We start from the raw sequence: 20,808 nt of genomic DNA on the forward strand, positions 1-20,808 counted from the left end.
TGACTGAGTATCTATACCAGTCTGGTTTCAACTCCATGAGCATCCCTAAACTGCTTTCTTCTTTGAGGCCCTTAATCCTGACATTTCCTCTTTCAGAAATGATTTCCCCACCCTCTTTACCATTTTAACCGGCCCTTTTATCTTTCCAGACCACTCTGTGTACTGTTCATGACTTTCTCTACCCCAACCGGTGGTTTACCTCATAGCACTTACTGCTGTAATTACATATCGTTTCTTATTCATTTTCCTCTCCACCACTGACTAAATCTCATTAAAGTAGCAACTATATTTTTCTTATCCGCCACTAAAAAATCTGGTGCCTAGCAGTGTCTGGCATAAATAGTTGTGTTTTAAGTTTTGAGTTATATTTTGTAACTATAGTCAAAACTTTCAAAAATAACCCACTATATTTCCAGCTGGACTTTTGTCACTTGTAAGAGCCCAGGAAATTCATTATTCTTTTTCAGCAAGTTGCAATATATAAACTACTTACTCAAGTGTGAGGCAACTGCATTAATCTCTCCCACACTCATTCTGATTCCAGGATGAGTTATCTCACTTTCCTATTTCTAATTTTTTATCTCAACATTCTATTTTCAATTATAGGGTTAGGAAATGATAATGGGAAATTTTCTCTATCAATTTGGAGGGGGAATCTTCATTTTTGTCTTCCTTTACATTCCATATCATGAGAATATATACTGATATTTATTTCTTAACCTATTGTAAGTCTAAGAAACTTAATAGCACCAGAGTTCCCACTGAGCCCAGGAAGCCCTAAAGAACATTAAGCATTGGAATCAAGGGTATTTGCTGCAGAGTAATGAGAATAATAATATTAATAATGATGATGACTTTCTTATATCGAGTACTTATTATATTATGCTAGGCATTTATAGTATGTACGCTTCAAAGAAATCTTCTAGTTATTCTCATTTTACAGATGAGTGACACTAAATAGTTTCCCAAAGACACACAGCTAGTGAGTGGCTAACAAGCTATTCAAGGCATGTTTTCTCTTTGCTACATCATGCTACCTTTTATGCCATTAGGTCAAACTGTTTTAATATTACTTAATTTGTAAAACTTCTTATTCCTATTGATTTTTATATTGACCTTTTTTTTCCTGGTCTATAACCCTTTCATTTCTCCTGTACTTTAACTTTTTTTTTTTTTTTTTTTTTTTTTTTAGTAATAATGACTAGAAAAACTATTTGTTTCCTTAGGAAAAAAGCTCTAATAAATATCATTATTGACAATAATTATTTTCTGGCTCTTTTGTAGTGTAGTTAGTAGTTTCCTTGCCCTGCAAGATTTGAATAATTATCTCTGCTTAATGGAGCAATTAGTATAGGTATTTTATTTATAAACTATTCTGAAATCTCCCAACAAAATAGAGTATACAGATAATATTTTTATTATAGCTGATCACTTACATTCAAAAATTACTTAAAGTCATTTACAATAAACATAACTGGAAAATAAAGTAACATCTCTGTCATAAAATGGAGGGTGCTTTATCAAGAAAGACTAGGGTAGATGTAAATATAAACAATATTTTAATTCTGATATTCAAGAAGTCAAGATTTAAAAGGAAAGCATGGCTTTTATGACCTTTTAAAAAAGATAGCTTTTACATAGAAAATGGGTAATATGTCTTAAGGTTTTTTGGTATAGTATAAATTAAATAAAAAGATTGATATTTTGCATAGTGGTTTTAATAGAAGATGCAGAATATTTTTCAAATTACTTTTTCTTATATTGAACCCTAATATAAATTAATAATATAATTATTAAATTATGGTTTTGTCTAATTTGGTTTTTGATGGACATCTCGGTTGCCCAATGAAAGGTGGAAAATCCAACAAATTACTGATTAATACAAATATTTTTATCACTTATACTATTATAAAAATAGAAATAACTTTGTTCTTTCTGGATAATTTTTCTTAAATGACAATTTGAACAACCTTAAACAATTTTTGTCAATATTGTTTCCGCCGATATTCTAAACATAAAAAAAAGAAAACTGTGCAGATTTTTATGATTCTACACATTCCATTCTATAATTTCCATTTTGTAGAAAAAAAATCTATGAGCTATTTTAATGACATTCAACCTCCACACTGAAACTTTTGGTACAAAATGGACATAAAACAAGAATATTCTGTTGTCAGTGATATGGTGACATGCTAGAAAGTGTTGTTGTTGCATATCCCAAAGACAGTCCCTTTTAATAAGATGAAGTTAAGGCAAAGGTATCTTTACCTGGGAACTAAAATCAATAGGATTTCAGATTATGGTTGTAAGTAAACAAAATAGTATTAGCATCTGTCACATTGTAGAGCTTAATAAAGGGTGACTATAGTTATTTCATTGTTGTCATAAAGGCAGCCTGTAACTAATGACAAAAGGTGAACTAGTTAAAAGTAATCTTTCCCCTTATATTTATATTGAGTAAATGATACATATGTATATATACATACTTATTTTTCTTTTTTAGGATGTACAGAAAGTCCTATCACATGGTTGGTTTGGCATATCCAGAAGCTGTGATAGTAACATTAAAGGTGAAATAATTTCAATTATTTTAGTTTTCCAAATAGTTATGTTTTTAAATCTTCTTAAAATTGTCAGAGGAAATGAAAATAGGTCTTTGTTGCAGCTTACGTATTGGTATGTAAAAAATATTTTAACCATTTTACAAAATGTCACGTGTTCCAAATTGTGACTCATTTTAGACTTAATTGAGGATTGATTTTCACTAACAAACTATATCAATGCATATGCATGTGTGAGCACACATGTGTGATCTTTTTACTATGCTTTATTTACATGGATCTTGAATTCAATTTTGACAGCACCAGGACTTGTCCAAATATACATATTTGGTTTTGTATATGTTATAGAAAAGTTGAATGCATTATAAAAAGATGTTTCAGTCAAAAACTTATATGGAATAAAGTTGTCCAGAATTTTAGGTCTGAAGAAATTTATAAAAAGTAAGAAAATTAAGAAAGAAAACAAAAAAAAATATCTGTCTTTCTTGTCTCTTCTTTTCCTATGGCTGCCCTAGTCTGAGACCCAATTGCAGTATTAAAATACTTAATGTGTTAGAAATGCTAATGTGTCAAAACTCTGAAGAGGCAAGGTTTTGGCTCATTTACTTGTCTCTAGTGTGTGTGTGTGTGTGTGTGTGTGTGCGCGCTGTTCCTAGCCATTATTTCTACAGAAGCATTTGAAAGCTCATAATTCAACATTCCTTATTTTTTCTATCACTTAATTTGGGTGGAAGAATTTCAACTTTGTCTTCTCTAAGTCTTAAGGTGGTTTTATGTACTAACCAAGAAGTTAAAAGATGCATTAAACTACTTTACTAGCTTAAATTTATGTTGCTTTCTTTTGTCCTTTGATTTCCTTTTATGTATCCCCTTGCATTTGTTTTTTCTTTGCTACATATTATATTTTAATCTTATTAATTTAACAAGATAGCTTGTTTTTCTTTTTTTTAAAATATATTTTATTGATTTTTTACAGAGAGGAAGAGAGAGGGAAAGAGAGTTAGAAACATCGATGAGAGAGAAACATCGATCAGCTGCCTCTTGCACACCCCCTACTGGGGATGTGCCCGCAACCAAGGTACATGCCCTTGACCGGAATCGAACCTGGGACCCTTGAGTCCGCAGGCCGACGCTCTATCCACTGAGCCAAACCGGTTTCGGCAAGATAGCTTGTTTTTCTTAGATGCTTTTTTTTATCTTTATGTTTCTAAATCTGATATAGCAATTATTGTATAGCTGAAATGTCACATTATAGGATATTAATTACCCAGCTTTTGAGAGATTTTTATTTCCTCAACTATGAGAAAGTATATTATTTAAGAACCTGTGCTTAGAAACTAAATAACAAAATATTTAAGTATGAGAGAATGTAAATGTTTTTCTAAAATACAAAAAAACGTATGAACTAACAGGTTGAGGGAAGAACTAATAAAGAATATTTTTACTTAAATAATTATTATTTCCTGAGATACCTCCTTATTTTCTTTGTTCTCAATCTGACAAGTAAAAGCCAAGCATCTGCATTAGTTTACAAAGGTAACCTTCATTGTTGATGAAAATCCCCAAGAAATGGAGAACTAACCTTTTACCCAGTGGGAAACCCCTAATGGGAACTGTAAACAGCAGCCTTGTAACAGTCTGAACTAATTCTTCTGTGTTGGCTTTGGAATTTGATAAAAGATTTGTTGGCCTCCTTTGAGCTTGACTGATGGTAAAATGCCTTCTAATAGAACTTTTAGAGACTTGCAACTGACAAACAGATAAAGCAAGTGTTTAGGGATCAAATTAGGGCCAAATGCAATGAATTTAACAAAGGTACACAAGCAGTTCAGTAAATATTTCATTGGGTCTTTCCAAGTGATTCAAATGACCATTTGAAGTTATTGCTATTTTTCAAAAGAAATAAGTATAAAAAGAGACTGTTAGAATGCTTTTTATCAGATGTTTTAGATTAGTTTCAGCATGTGACGTGCAGCATACAGTTGGCCTCCATAAAATGTGTTGGGTGAGTGAAGCTCTAAACATCGCTTGCTCAAATTCAAAACTGATGCATAGATTTAAGGTTGTCCGCTTACTTACTAATATTGAACCTGCAGTGTATGTAATCAGACCTTCTTGACTAATAGTTTCTGAAAATCATTAGAACTGACTGCTGCATTTCTTTAGGTTTCTTAATTTCAGTGATTTAAAGTGTGAGCTTTGTTGCTGGAGCTCAAACTTTACATTGAAACTTCCCTAAGGATGTATGGGACTGATATCACCGGCTACAAGGCCCTTTCAAGTTTTTGCCCTAGAATTACCTTAAGCAAAACCATGCAGCAGCAAGAGGCGCTTTCCTAGAATACCTCTTTCCCAGAAGCCTGACCTCTTCCTTCCTGAGGGAATTGCCTGAAATGCCAAAATTACCATCCTCCTCCTCAATCAAAAGACCCACTTCCTTTATCTTCCCATCTTTCCCTGGAGGAAAATAGTAAGGTAGTATATACTTGCATTTGAAAAGAAGATATAAAAATATCAAAGATTTAAACCAAATTGCTAAATCCTATGGTGGAATTTCAAGCAATGTAGCAGGTAGGTGGGTGGGAAAGAGAAATTTGTGCTGTCTTCCCTTTACCCCTCAATTAACATCACCTACATAACCTGCAAGATGAGGCCCACTCTGGGGAAATTATTTTGGGCATAAATTTGGAGCAAGGTTTAGGATCAGAGAAGTATTAAAGTGTTACCAGTGTTATTGCACCTTTTGATTACCTTGGGGTTAAGGAGACAGTCTTACCCCTACATTAAGCCTTATGTCCGCACTTTTGTGAACCATAGACACTAAGTGGTCCTGTCATATCAGACACTGGTAAAAATATAGTCTAATGTGCTGGTTTGAAGTCTGGCTAGCTGGATGTATAATGCCTGATCTTTCCTATAATTTTTCATAGAAAGAAACAAAACTGTATGAATTTGCCACCTGAAGTATTTACTCCTTTTTTCTACAGGAAGTTGATAAATGGTCTTTTGACGTATTTGCCTTAAATGAAGCAAGTGGAGAACATAGCCTGAAGTTTATGATTTATGAACTGTTTACCAGATATGATCTTATCAACCGTTTCAAGGTGAGAAGCATGGAATAAAAGGGAAATGCTCTTAGAATTAGTTATTTGAATAACAATGAAAATGCAGAACGTTGAGTCATTTAACCAGTGCACTGGACATTGTTTCTAGTTGACAGGTCACAGAGCTGGGGGAGGAGTTCATCACCTGAGATAGCCATCCTCCCCTACTCACTGACATAACCATATATCCACTTGGATATCATGAATCCATTATAATCTCATTCTAATGACATACCAACATCCTCCAGAATTACTCATAGGCAGCCATGTAGAGAGTGAAAGCTGTGTTTTAAAGAAATATGATCTTCTGTGTTCCTGAGGCACAGAAAAAAACCTTTATTGTCAGCCTTTCCTCAACTAAAACGAAAGGGCTTCTAATTTAGTACTTCATTTAGAGCAGTGGTTCTCAACCTTTCTAATGCCGCGACCCTTTAATACAGTTCCTCACGTTGTGGTGACCCCCAACCATAAAATTATTTTCGTTGCTACTTCATAACTGTAATTTTGCTACTGTTAATGAATCGTAATGTAAATATCTGTGTTTTCCGATGGTCTGAGGCTCTACAGGGTCGCCTAAGACCATCGGTAAATATCTGTGTTTTCCGATGGTCTTAGGCTCTACAAGGGTCGCCTAAGACCATCGGAAAACACAGATATTTACATTACGATTCATTAACAGTAGCAAAATTACAGTTATGAAGTAGCAACGAAAAATAATTTTATGGTTGGGGGTCACCACAACGTGAGGAACTGTATTAAAGGGTCGCGGCATTAGAAAGGTTGAGGACCACTGATTTAGAGCCATTTAAACAGCAGGTTTGATCCAGATTTCTGAGCATTCTGCGGCTGTACCTTTCATCATTACTTATGGAATCATGCCATTTTTAGAGCTGGAAGGTGCTGGGAGGACATTTATTTTAATGTCTTATTTTGCCATCGATTGGGTGCTCTTGTGTACCCACCTGGTACTGGTGGAAGTGGAGTTCTTGGGGTGCCATGGGAAAAGGAATTTTCTGAGGCCCCTATGGGAGGTTGAGGTATTGTGGAAAGCTTTATTGATGATATAAAATTAAGGGGGTTCCCTTCCAAGATCCCATCTTCCTCTGTCTTGCCATGGATAAAGTCCAATCTTGGCTTCAATGGAGCTGGGATTAAAGCCACTGCCCAGAGGCTCCACTCCATATGAAAGCACAGTCCAGTTTAGCATCTGGCTAGCTTAGCTTGTGTTCTCAGCTGCAGTCCATTGGCGTGTGGGGTCCACATGGCCAATGCAGCTGTTGAAGGCCACATGGCGGGTGAGTGCAGGTCAAGGAGCAAGAGAGTGCAAGGGAGCAGGAACAAAGCAAGAGAGAGAGAATTCTTTTTCTGGGGAATATAACTGGGAGTTTAACCAATTAACCCTTCAAGATTTCACACTATGCAGTAGCTCTAGCTAATTATCTTTTCCCCAGGTTAGACTGATAAGCAAGTACCTCTCCTCTGGCAACCCAACTTTACTGCTCATGCCCTATCTCCCCCAGGAGGGGAAGGGAAGGGTGTTAATCCCCTTGGAGGGACAATGCTCTGATTCCGTGGGGTGTGGAGCTGTAGCATCCTAGTGATGCTGCCCAGATGACCATGTTTGTAATATCTGGCCTCCCCTTTGCTCCTTTTCTATTATTAATGTTAATAAACTAGCTAATTATGTTGAGACAGTATTACAGATGGAAAAACTAGACTTCACCAGTTCAAATAGGTGAATTCTACCCTTTTAAGAACTAGCCTTCTGACTTGACTCTGGAAGATACAAACCTTTAAAGACAACAGTGTGGTAAGACTGTTATTTCACCTACCTTAGTTAAACACTTGGGGGGTTACAATCCTTCTCAGGATTGAAAGCCAACAGGTTGATGGGAGTAGTTTTTCAGAATAGTCCACATTTGAACTTCAAGAATCTAACTCACTAATGTGTCCTCTCCCTAAATTGTTGTGTTCATGTGATTTAGAGCTGCTCTTTTGGTAAAATATAATCATAATTATTACTTTCTACAGATTCCTGTTTCTTGCCTAATTGCCTTTGCAGAAGCTTTAGAAGTTGGTTACAGCAAGTACAAAAATCCTTATCACAATCTGATCCACGCAGCTGATGTCACTCAAACTGTGCATTGCATAATGCTTCATACAGGTATCATGGTAAGAACGGCTTAGTAACTGAAGTTTGTTGGTTTAATGAATAATCCATAACATACATTTTTCAAAAAATATTTTAACTTAGTGAAAAAAAAAAAGATACCCAGAGGCAAATTGAAAATATACTGAGTTTTCCAAAATTTGGACTATTGAACATTTTTATTTGTAAATTCATTTCCCAAAGTAATAAAAACAATGATCTAAAGAAAAGGTCTTTGGAATAAAAGTTAGTGATAGTGCTCTTCCCTGATATCATCGTGTTCTTCTAAACGGCCTCAGCAGCCTTTTCTCTTCCACATACATTGCTAATCACAATCAAATCCTAATGAGTATTTGGGAAGTTATTCATGTGAATTTTTCCAAATTCTCCTTCCTCTTCTTTGCATCTGAATGAATCAATGGATAAGTAAGTAAATGACTCAGCAATGCAAAATTTGGGACAAAGGAGTGGATGATAGGAACCGGGAGTTTGCCTACAGTTTCTATAATGTCTCCGAGTTTAGGCTGACTCCCAGGTGAAAAGAGAGAAGCAGCTCTTCTGAAGGTTCCAAATTGAGGTGGGTTCAAAGGGGTGTAGGGCCATGTGAAATCCCCAAATCTTAGTACCTTCTTGATTCCATGTGCATCAACCGAGGCTGAAGCAGTGTCAGAAAGCATGTAAGGAGAATGTTCTACCAAACCTCAGGATATGCATTGTCTACCTCTTTAGAATTCAGAAGTTGCACCATTTCTATTGGAAAGGGTCACTGGCACTCAGATCTATGTAACTAGTTCTCTTTGGAGGCCTAGAGAACTTCAATGCTCATCTTTCTACACCAGAGACTGTTCCTAACTTGGTGCCATGCAGAACCTCTAGAACCACACACAGTAGGTTGGCCTGGAGATCTTAAAAACATACAACAGTTACATCATTCTCCAAGTTTATTGTATACAGAAAATTTTCATTATTATTTCATTTTCACTCAAGAAACTATAGGGTGTTGTTTGATACACATATTCATTTGCTATCGTTCATCCAATAGTGTCTCGTGTGATGACTAAAAAATTGTCTCTTCTTCTCCATCTTTCTTTGCCTCCAAAATGCTGCAAATCTACCAATGCCTTGGGCTCAGATACCACTCCTGCCCCATGTTCCAATTATCTGTTGCTCCATAACAGATTGCTCCAAATTTAGTGGCTTAAAACAATAATTTATTAATACATCTCAAGGGTCTGTGGTTAGAAGGGTCCCAACTAGAAGGCTATCACTTGTGATTATCTCTCCTGTGATTTCAATCAGCTGGCAACTATGACTGGACATGTGAGGACATTACTGGGCAAGACATCCATGATGGTTCACTCACATAGCTGGCTGTTGATAATGACTTATGTCTGGGAGCTCAGCTGGGCTCTTAATAAAGAATTTTCTTGGAAACTCACCAGCAATTCAATAGAAATATGCATTTTATGACAAGACTAGGGGCCAGTGCATGAATTTGTGCACCTTGAAAGGAACTATGGGCCACAAGGCTGCGGTAGGCAGAGGGCCGGGTCTTGGCCCATCCTCTGTGCCTCTGCCCAGCCCCTCCTGCCACAGCCCCAGGTCCCCTGTCTGCCCGCAGCCCCACTCCCGCCGCTGCCGCTCCCATGTGCTGACGGCACTGAGCCATTGGGGCTGGCACTAGCAGCAAGTGCGAGTGGCGGCTGCTGCCCCAATCACCCCTCAGGAGCAGGGGGAGGTGGAGAAGCCCTTAGGGGCGATCAGGGCTGGCAGCCACTGCTCGCACCCACTTACGGCGCCAGGCACTGGCAGCGGGTGTGAACAGCGGCTCTGGTGCCAGCGGCGGGTGCCAGCAGGGCCGGCGCCAGCAGCAGGTGCAAGTGCCAGGCAGGACCATGGTGTGCGGGAGCAAAGAATTTTCAGTAACCACCAGAGGCTCGCCCCAATGACAGCAACCAGCGTCCTGCCTTGGTCTGGTGCCTCCGCTCACCTGCTCCGCCATCCTGCTGCATCCAACGCCCGCCATGTTCTGCACACGTCCCCTGGTGGTCAGTGCATGTCTAGCGACCAGTTGTTCGGTTGTTCCACTGTTCTGTCTATTTGCATATTAGCCTTTTATTATATAGGATTACAAAGTAATATATATAACCTGATTGGGAATTGAGTTCTATTTGGAGGGAGGTAGAAATCTCAAAAGCCTTCATTGATACAGTGGCATGAGCCTCTTGTGACGTTCTAGGCTGAACTATGTCAACCTCATACTTTGTGTTTTCCTGATTTAAGTTATATATGGGAGCATCACTGAATTAAAGTGTAATTGTGCCCATTGGGCTAGATCAAATGTAGTCATGGTGGGACGTGGTCCTTGGTTGAGTTACCAATCATTCCAGGAGTATGATTGACATTTAAAGGGAAGAAACAGGTTACCAATAATAAGTAGAAACTCAAACATTCAAAGATATAACTTTAAAATAGTGTAAGTTTTTTCAAAGTAGTCTGTGTAACCTTCTTTATTCCTGTTTGTCTTTTTAGCATGTGTGCATGTGCATACACACAAACATACTCACACACACAGATATTCTTTTAAAGCTCTTTTAATTTCAAAGGCTTCATGGTCATGGCTGTTTCTTGAACTCTTTGCTTTCACCTGGTCTGATGTGCATGGCAATTAATGTGATAAGCAAAGTGCCCCTGACAGCTGTCAAAGCTGCTGCACTCGCAGAAATTGCTTTGACATCTTCTTGGTTAGAGCTGCTTAATTTTTCCTTTCTAAGGCCTTGCTCTTGAAACTGATAGTGAGGTGGCATGCATTTCAAGTATTTGGCATTTTCTTTTTTTCTGAATTCTGTGGCTTTGAGAAAGTTAACTGAAAAATTGAATATTTAAGATTTACTCTTTAATGAAAACTGAACTAATTGAGCTTCCTCAGAACAAGATAGAATAGAAAGTAATGCCTACTTTGGTATGATAAAATATCTTAATTTTGAAGTATAATGCAAAGATGTATGCTATTTAAGCTGGGGGAATATAATCAGAATTTTAAAAATATGATTCTGCTAAGTCCTTTTTTTGGTCACAAATGTAAAGGGAGCTAAAAAAACAGTGTCCTATTTCAGCTTCAGGACAGAGGTACTGAAGGTGGGGTTGAAGAGCTGAGGAATGTTGTATTAGTGGGGAAATAGAGAAATTCAAATACACAGTGTGACTGTATCCTCAGACTTGCAAGGAAGATTCCTTCCAGGTTACACAAGCCATTCCGGCTTCTCTGGAAGGCTGAGGACATCTGGCCCCGCCCAACACAGCTCCTACGGAGTTCAAGTTAGTAAAGATGACACAGCCACTTTTTGAGAGGACAGTGACTTACTAATTGTAAATATAACTTCCCCCTAGCAAGTTTTGAAAACTTGTTTATGATTTTACTCATCCTTTAGCAAAAAAATATTACTGGGTTCTTTGCTTATCCCTTACTTGGGTCATTACAAAAAAAAATAATGACCAAAGTCAGTGTTGTCCTGGATCCGGAAAGTACATTTAAACTAGAGGGAGTAAGGAGAAATGTTATGGTGGATGGTGAAAGGAAAGGCAAAATAAATTTATAAATTTATTGACTATTTTGTCAAAACTAGGTGACACTGCCAGCTTGACCGTTTTTGGAAAGTTATTTTAAAAGGCTTTTCTTTAGATGAAAAATGTAATGATAGGTGAATGTCAATTTCCATCCATATAAATGTGTTGGCTTTTTAAAACAAACAAAGAAAGTATCACCTCAGTGTTTTGGTGGATGTGCCGCTGTTTCAGATGGTCTTATCAGTGAGCCATTAAGGAGCCCTCCAGGCGCAGCCCGGCACTGTCAGCTGACGACTGCAGCCTGGCACTCGCCAAGTGTTCAGGGGACCATTGCCGGAACGGGACCGTGATTGTCCTTCGGTTTGTTAATGTCATGTGGGCACCCTGGGAGTGGGCAGTGCAGAGGAGAGCCGATGCCAGTACATCCTCTGCCTCCCGCTCTCTTTGGCCCTTTGGTTCATTTGCAGCCCTGAGCCACGGGGACCGTGGTGTGCGCAGCTCAGTCCATTTGCTGAAGAGCGAATGCTTCCCTGAGGGCTGCCACGCCTCCTCCCAATGTCTCTGACTGTGAAGTCAGGGGTGTGGGCAGCGGAACGCCTGCCTTTGATGGCTGCTGGCCGTGTTCTCGGTGACACTAAGAGCAGAAGAAAAGGAGGCGACTTGAAATGTATTTCCTTTGGAAACTGTGGTCCACGTACTACACCCAGAAATAGCCTCCCACACATTGAAATTACTCATTTTTCTCCAAGCAATCTACAGGAAAACTTGCCATGATGTTTCCATTCTACAAACCCTATGGAAATTCTGACCTCAGAAATGGCTTCCCAGACAGCACTGTTTGGAAGACTGGAAAGAGCGTAGGCTTTTGAGGCCGTCAGACAGGGGCCTGAAACACTGGTCCGTGATCCTGGCTGGTTTGCTCTCTGCTTTGGTTCCCCTGTCACTAAAGTGCAGTTAATACTGAGCACCTTGTAGTATGACAATGAGGAGTCAATGAGATCATATGTGTAAAGCACCTAACCTAGCTGAAATATAATAGCTATTAGCAATACACTAATATTAGTAAAAATCATTAATTTATTATTATTATTATTATTATTATTATTATTATTATTGATTCGTGCACTGGTGGGGTCCCTTGGCCTGGCCTGTGGGGATCGGGCCGAAACTGGCTCTCCGACATCCCTCAAGTGGTCCGGGAGTGTGAGAGGGTGCAGGCCAGGCTGAGGGACCCCACCGGTGCACAATCGGGGCCGGGGTGGGACAGCGGAAGGACTTCAGGGTGTATCCAGCCCATCTTGCCCAGTCCTGATCAGCAGCAAGCTAACCTACCGGTCAGAGGGCCTGCCCCCTGATGGTCAGTGCACATCATAGTGACTGGTCAAATGGTCAAACACTTAGCATATTAGGCTTTTATTATATAGGATTATTATTATTATTTTATACTCGCTTGCTATACTGGGTAAATTATAGCAAATTATCTCAGTCTATTCAAAGGCATAGAGAAAAAAAGTGCTCAGCCCTATAATTTATGATAAGAGAGTTGTTAATTATGGTCTTTGGTCACAGCAGGAATTAATAGGTAAATGTGATTTTCTGATGTGAAATTCTCCCAGCCCTAGACATACGTGTTCTCTCTCTCTCTCTCTCTCTCTCTCTCTCTCTCTCTCTCTCTCTCCCCCTCCCTCCCTCCCTCCCTCCCTCCCTCCCTCCCTCCCTCCCTCCCTCCCCCTCTCTCTCTCTCTTGGAATAATTCAGTTAGAAAATTAACATCATGCATCTTAAATCAAAGCTCTATTAACTTTTAGTCATCAATACATCTGGTTAAATTGTCTAGAACTTCTGCTTTTGAAACTTTAGAAGAATTTATTCAGCATATTGCCTCCCTTGAGTAATGAATGCTGTTGTCATTCATAGAAGAAATATTGTAATTTGTGGAAGGAACAGAAATGGGAATTAGACAGATTTTGATTTGAATCCCTGCTCTTCCACTTGAGAACTAGGTGATCTTGGGAAGTTTAGGATTCAGCTTTGTTATCTGCCAAATAGGGATAAATATATTTACCTACTAAATGGTCTGTAGGATGGTTATAAAAATTAAATGACACCTTCTGATTAAAAATTCAGTTAACATTAGTTCCTTTCTCTTCCCTTCTGGCATCATTGCGCATGCTATTAATGGCATTCATATCTCCCTGTAACATAATTTGAGGACTTCTCATTTTGGAGCAAGGCCACTTGAGCATTCCTCCAGGCAAAATGCAACTGGCGGTGTGGATGCAGCACAGTCTTGTATTGCTCATTACTCATCAGGAATCAGGAGAACCTAGGTTATGTACTGACCACCATTCCAGTTGGGAAGAGTGATATGATGCAGCCTCATTTTCTCTGGCTTTGTCCTCATGAATCATTTACAAAACCCATAATTTTAAGCATTCATTTTCTGAGTTAGAATTCTCATTTGATACCAGTATAAAGTGAATCCACAACTAAGAAGCTAAAAATAAGCTCAAAATTCTACTTTTGCTAATACAAAATAGATGTATTTTAATTAAATAATAAAGCTGGATGTTTCTCTCTTCCTAAATTACCTTATAACGTAAACTTTATTAGTAAGATTATAGTGTGGCAATACATAAGAGGATTCATGGAGGAAATACTACTAATGAGAGGCAGAGATTAATGAGACTAAAAACAAGAAACACATGTATAGTCAATTTTGACAGCTAGGAAGATAATGTTACATACTTATGAGATAATCTATGATTAACATCTATTTTCTATTTACTCTTTTACAATTTTAGCTTCATAGTCTATATTATTATAGTAAATATTGGATATTGCTTTTTAAAAAAGTCACAGTTAAATATGTAAATCTTAAATATAAATAAGAAATATTTAAGAAAATGTGTTATTTCTTTTTCCAGGAACAGTTCCCTTTAATAAAACAATGGGTTTTATTAAACAATGGGTACTTCTGCGAGTACAAAAACTGGTTTAATTTCAATTCCTATTCATTTCATGGTGCTTAATTCCACATTCTCACTGGGGATATTGGAGGCTCAGTCCCAGTTCAGCCTGTAATACAGGCCTTTAATAAGGTCATTTTCTTTCTTTTAATGGCTCACAATTAAATGCACCTGTAAACACAGAGCAGTTAGTTAAATCAACTCCTTTTGATTCTGAAAATAATTTCTGCTTCAGTCATCCATGTGTGAGGCAGTTATTCTTGAATTGCAGTCACTAAAGATACGTTAGCTCACTATTATTTTCCAGATTGAATGACTAAAACAGTGTATTTAAGGTAATAAGCTTAGTAGAATGCCACTTATTCTGTATTTTATGATATGGCAAGACTTGCAGTAGGCACAGGTCAGACATGGACTATAAACTTCTTTTAAAGTCACGGGGGGGGGGGGGGATGATCACTAATTCTATTTTCATGGGAACTGTGGCTGGAAGGGAAAAGAACTTATTTGTCTAAGGATTAGCAAAGATTTAAAGCCAGGATTGTCTGATTTCATATCTTCACCAACTACTCTTTACTACTTCCTCAAAATGCAACACTGGTCCAATTCAATTCAACAGACAAAAATTAAGTTGCTACTACATGCCACATGCCACTCTAGCTTACATGAAAGGAGCAAATATTAATAAGAACATGCCTTTGGTAACTATGAAACACCACAGTTGTCACCTCCTTCATTTGTGGCCTCATGGACCTACAGTGGCTTCCTCTTGCCTTTTATACTAAATTCAAATTCATCAGCACTAAGCACAATCTATCAACTCTTTCCCATGCTCTGCACTATTTTTAATCTTATTTCCCTTGACTCTACAACACAACTGTACTACGAGGACTTCACTTTTCATATAGACTTCTACAGTGTCATTCAACATTTGCTCTTTTTATTTAGAATCTCTCTGTTCCCAACCTTGCATTCAGCTGCCAATCTTTGTCCATCCTAAGTCCAAAAATCCACTGCCACAAAATAGACATTCTATCTGCCCTCCTATGGCACCGTTATACTGTGACCGTTATTCAAGTATTCATGTAGTTTACGTTATATTTTTCTGTTGCTTTGTGCAAGGTCTTTATTTCAAGTGCATGGAATAAGACCACTAAGACCAAGCTTTCTGTCATTGTGGATCCTCCGTTCCTACCACCGAACTGCAGTGTTGTCCAACAGGACTTTCTGTGATGACGAAAACACTTGGTATCTGCACTGTTCTGTAGGGCAACCACCTGCCACATGCTACTATTGAGCAGCTGAAACGTGGCTACTGTGACAACGAAATGAAACTTAATTTTGTTGAATTATATTTATTTTTAATTTAAGTAGTCACCTGTGGTTATATTAGAGCAGTAAGAGTGTTATACAAAATGTGAGTGATAAGCTATTGAATTATCTAAATGGATTTATACTAGTATGTAGTGAAATTTTGGTAAACCGTCCAATTGATAACAAAAAGGTCAATGTATATGAAACAGGTGGTCTGGAGCTTACGTGAAAGCATTAGTTTTTAATCGTTATTAAGTTTAATCGCGCAGTCATAGAATATATGTGCTATGAAGAGTAAATTTGGTAAATCCTTGGAAACGCCTCTAAGTCTTTAAATATAAAAACTAAGTTTGTTTCTCTAATGGAAAATTTTCTCATTGTAAGGTCTTCTACAAAAGTTGAGGTCAGAGACATTTTACTGATATATGAGCTGTATGTTAAAATTCACTTACCTGTAATTGATCTCATGAGAACCCGAATTGGTAAGGCTATGAATTCAAAATCCAGCCAGGGTTTAACCATTTAAATAATAAAAAATTACTTTTTTCCCCGATTAGCAAGGAAAATTATAATGTGTGGATTTTGAACTTAGAAGACATGAAATAATCTTTGACCTCATGAAGAATTTATTATTATGCACAATTAATGGAGGTGAAATAGAAAGAAAACTGTACTTAAAATCAATAGAACAATCATGTGATTAATTATACTGGGTGCCCTGGAAATCTTTTTTGTGTAATGACAACATGGTCTCTGCTCTCTAAGTCTATTGGAATCTTTCTTAATTTACTAGCACTGGCTCACTGAACTGGAAATTTTAGCAATGGTCTTTGCCGCTGCCATTCATGACTATGAGCATACAGGAACCACAAACAACTTTCATATTCAGACAAGGTAAGCTAAAATAGTATTAAATTTTCTAAGTTAAAACTTGAAATGTATTTTTCTGCATATGACTTATTTTAAGAGGATTTAAAAATAATGAAGATATCTAATAAGAATAGGTTTAATAAATTTTAGCAAAATGTCTTAAGGTTTAAACACTTCAATCAATCAGATATCATTTATCAAGAACTTTGAACATATTTTGTGGCATAGTCAGCAATTTAAAGAACCTAAAGATGTGTAATATAATTTTTCTCTGCCCAGAGTTTACACTTTGAAGTGTCACATGAGTCAGACACTTATTTATTGAGACAAACCTTGCAACTTGTAGTCTAAGGCATCAGTTTGGTGTTATTATGTATTTGAAAGTAATAACACAGCGCTTCTGAAAAACAAATCTAAAAAGCAAAGGAATCTAACTTCCAGGTGAGCACAGTGTTAAATTTAAAATAGTTGGAAAATGTGATTTTAAAACGAATGGTGACAATGCCAATTACTAGATTCAAAATACCAGAGTGGAAGTATATTAGTCTGTCAGGGCTGCCATTCCAAAATGCCACAGATTGGGTGGTTTAAGTAACAGAAAGTTTCTCACATTTCTGGAGACTAGCTGTCCAAGATCAAAGAGACAGCAGGTTTTATTTCTTCTGAGGCCTCTCTATGTGGTTTGCAGATGGCCACCTCTTGCTATGTCCCCACATGGTCATTTGTTTGTGTTGGAGCATCCCTGGTGTCTCTTTTATAAGAAGACCAGTGTTAGTAGATTAGGCCCTCACTCTTATGACCTCATTTGATCTCAGTTATCACTTTAAAGGCCTTATCTCCAAATTCAGTCATAGTCTGGGGGGTTAGAACTTCAACATGTAAATTTTGGGGGAATGTAAGTCAGTCCATAATAGGAAGGTGCTCTACATTTTTTTTTTTTTTGGTTGCACAGAGATCTCCCTTTCTGGGAGGCAGAATTTGGTTGAAGACCCATCAGGATCCAACTCACTTTATATGCATACAATCCTGAAATTTCTGTCTTTCACTAGTCAGATATGCTTAAGATGGAGACATAAGTTGAAAGATAGATGTGGTTTTGGAACTACTATAAAACTCTCTATTCTTGTTGAGGAAAGATAAACCTATTTTTTTATTTGTTCATTTTTTTTAATTAATGGAATTTATTTCATAGAGCATATTTAGGCTTACAGAAAAATTGAACTGGAAGCACAGAGTTCCCATATGCTCCCTCCCTCAACCCACAGTATCCCCTGTTGTTAACATCTTGCACAGCTGTGCTACATTTGTCACAATTGATGAGCCATTGTTGAGATATCATTAGTAACTAAACTGTCCATAGTGTGCATTAGGATTTACTTTTTTGTGTTATGCATTGCATGACTATTACAAATGTATAATGCCATGTAACCACCATATAGCCACACACACGACAGTTTCACTGCCCTAATTGTCCCCTTGCTTCACATTTTAATTCTCCCCTGCTTCCCTCCCCTTTTACTCATGGTAACTACTGATCTTGTTAATGTCCCTATAGTGTTGCCTTTTCCAAAATGTCATATAGTTGAAGCCATGCAATAGGAAGCCTTTTCAGACTGTCCTCTTTCACGTAGCAATATGCACTTAAGGCTCCTATATGTATTTTTATGACTAGACAGCTCATTTGTTTTCGTTGCTGAATAATATTCCATTGTCTGGATGTACCAGAGTTTATTTACTTATTCACCTATTGAAGGATATCTTCGTTGCTTCCAAATCTTGGCATTTATGAATAAAGCTGCTATAAACATTTGTGTGCAGGTTTTATGTGGTCTTTCATTTGTTTTATAATAATTTCTAACAACTGATTTTCCAGTTATAGAAAGTTACTGTTTTGATGTGGAGAGCATAGAAACATTTTAAGAAATATTAGACACTTTAGAACTTCAAGGGGCCCCAAAGTGGCTGAGATCCACATTATGGATCACCTGGTCGAGACCTCACAATCTTAGATGAAAATGCAAAGATCTGAAGAGGTGAAATGACCTATTTATATGCACACAGTCAGCTGATGGCAGTAGCCCAATTGAGAAGCTGAGAGGGACACTCACTCTCAAACCAGGCTACTTACACAACTCTGCTCCCAGGGCCAGAGTCAGACAGATGATGGTCCCAGAACTTTATAGCCTGAAATGGATGGACTTAGAAATCATGGCCCCTTGACGGAAACAGAAAAAGAGTTGAAATTCAAACAATGAAAATATTGGGGAAGGTATTCTGTCTATCCCCAGATTGACAGAGCATGAAGGGAAGGGGGAGACGTGGAAACGGATGCGGCAGGGAATGTTTGCAGAGTGTAGGCAGTTGTTTGTTTCTATTTGTGTTAAACAGCAAAGGAAAGGCAGCATATGCAGTTATCATTTTTGCTTATCAAAGGCTGTTCTACATCCACTAAATCTCACAGTGAGTGGGATTTTAATTGAAGACAGCTCATTATGGAGCTGTGTCCTGCATCGGACAATAGTTTGGGGAGTTGGGGAAGGGAGCAAGTGATTTGGTCTCCATGAATACTTCTTGCTCTTTCTACTCTGAAAAGGAAAGGCAATGGACTGGCCTTCTCCAGTAGCAGTGTTAGATGCTTCTAGCCTTCTCATTTGACCATTCACTTACAACTGAAGGAAGAGTCCTAATTCCCTTGTACTTTGGACTACAGAGAAGGAGAGTGAGGCGGAAAAAAGAAGGGAGAGAAAGAGGAGGAGGAAGCCTTTATTTTCTGTTTTTATATTAAAAACTATAAAAGGGGGAAAGTTGTAGTATTTTACTATTTTCTTAAAAATTATCCACTAGGATCAATTATTTAATGGGTTAATTTTATAAGAAGTTGAAAATTCTATGAACAAAATGTTGTAGTGACCAAAATGCAACCAAATAACATGCTTTTTAAAATTCTCACTATCACCTTCACATTTTGTCTAAGGAAAAGTAAGTCTTACATTATTGCATCAGGCAAAATTATTGAAAAATAATTTTAAAAACAGTGCAAGGCTAGTTTTAAGTTTAATATATACATAATTCATGAAATCCTTACAAGTGTAAATAAATGAAAATAATTTCTTCCTTGTAAAAAGTAAATGCTGAGCTACATGTTACCATGATTACTTGATGTTGCTTAAAGTCTTGTTCTTTTCTTAGCAAAGACCACCTCAAACATTAAGACTATTCTGTGTTCACAGCATCCTGCTCTATTTATAAGACAAAATTATACATACTTTGCTACAATTAAATCTAGTTCAAAAACCTATATTTTCTTGTTGATGAAAGGTAAAAAGAGGGTTATTAAATGTCTTTTCATAACCCTGGCAAAACTGCCGTGAGTAGATTGGAGGCCATGTAAATGATATTTGATTGCACATTATAGTTTTCCCATTGCTGGCAGCTTTGAGAACAGCACCAGGTGTTAGACTGTGGGGGTCAGACCGGACCTGGCTTCAGAAACCTCACTTCTTGAGTTCTGCCTAGGAGAGAATTCAGAGCTACGACTCAAACTCAAAGAGAACCTTTATTTAGGAAATCACAGAGGTAGAAGAAGTAATTCATAGAAGAAATGGGCTTAGGAAATAAGTTATAGAGGCACAAAAGGACCCTTGGAGCTTGGGAGTGAGGAAGGTCGTCATGGTAATGCATTGGGGAGTGGCGGGGGTTGGGGGAGAGAAAGGCATGGGCATGCTGCCAGGAGGGAGAATGCTCCGGGTCCTCTTTCCTAAGAGTTTTAAGGGTGGATATTACAGGTGAGGTCCCAAGGAAAGATCTCAATAGAACATTCAGCAGCTTTCCAGGTGTGTCCTTAAGGGTCCGGTTCTCCACTGATTGGTTGACGCCAGGGTAGGGGTCATTATGCGATGTAGCTGGTCCTGAAGTTAGTCTTGGTGATGTTGCTTATCTGGTGTTGCTGCTTTTCTGGGCCTGGAGCTGAACTACAGCTGAGGTCTAGATGTTATCTCTAGAGAGGAAAGGTCAGAGGGTCTAAACCACATGACCAGCGATATGCTAGGACAGGAAAGGTCACCCAGGGATGAGGTCCCTCCCTACAGTTGTCCATGGCTAGGCACCCAGTTTCCACCCTGGTGACTTTCTGTCCCTGGCCCATCGTCCTTGCTCTGCTCATGTCTGTCTAACTGCCTACCACACCATGACCTCGGCAAACTTCTGGAGATACTTGGACAAGATCTATTTAATTCTCTCTTAAGTAGGGATTACATGTGTGCTTTGCTAGTTCA

General features: G+C 38.0%; 1 protein-coding gene across 2 annotated transcripts in view; it reads left to right on the forward strand.

The window, feature by feature from the left end:
- PDE1A (phosphodiesterase 1A) overlaps positions 1–20,808 on the forward strand; it is a 257,318-nt gene that overhangs the window by 198,989 nt on the left and 37,521 nt on the right. For both annotated transcript variants that reach the window (XM_079783074.1, XM_079783075.1), the window contains exons 6-9: positions 2,504–2,570; positions 5,549–5,665; positions 7,697–7,837; positions 16,458–16,558. In XM_079783074.1, the coding sequence (XP_079639200.1) occupies positions 2,504–2,570; positions 5,549–5,665; positions 7,697–7,837; positions 16,458–16,558 (426 nt within the window). The remainder of the gene's footprint in view (positions 1–2,503; positions 2,571–5,548; positions 5,666–7,696; positions 7,838–16,457; positions 16,559–20,808) is intronic.

The sequence above is a fragment of the Cnephaeus nilssonii genome (genome assembly GCF_951640355.1).
Source record: "Cnephaeus nilssonii genome assembly, chromosome: 10".
Taxonomy (NCBI): Eukaryota; Metazoa; Chordata; class Mammalia; order Chiroptera; family Vespertilionidae; genus Cnephaeus; species Cnephaeus nilssonii.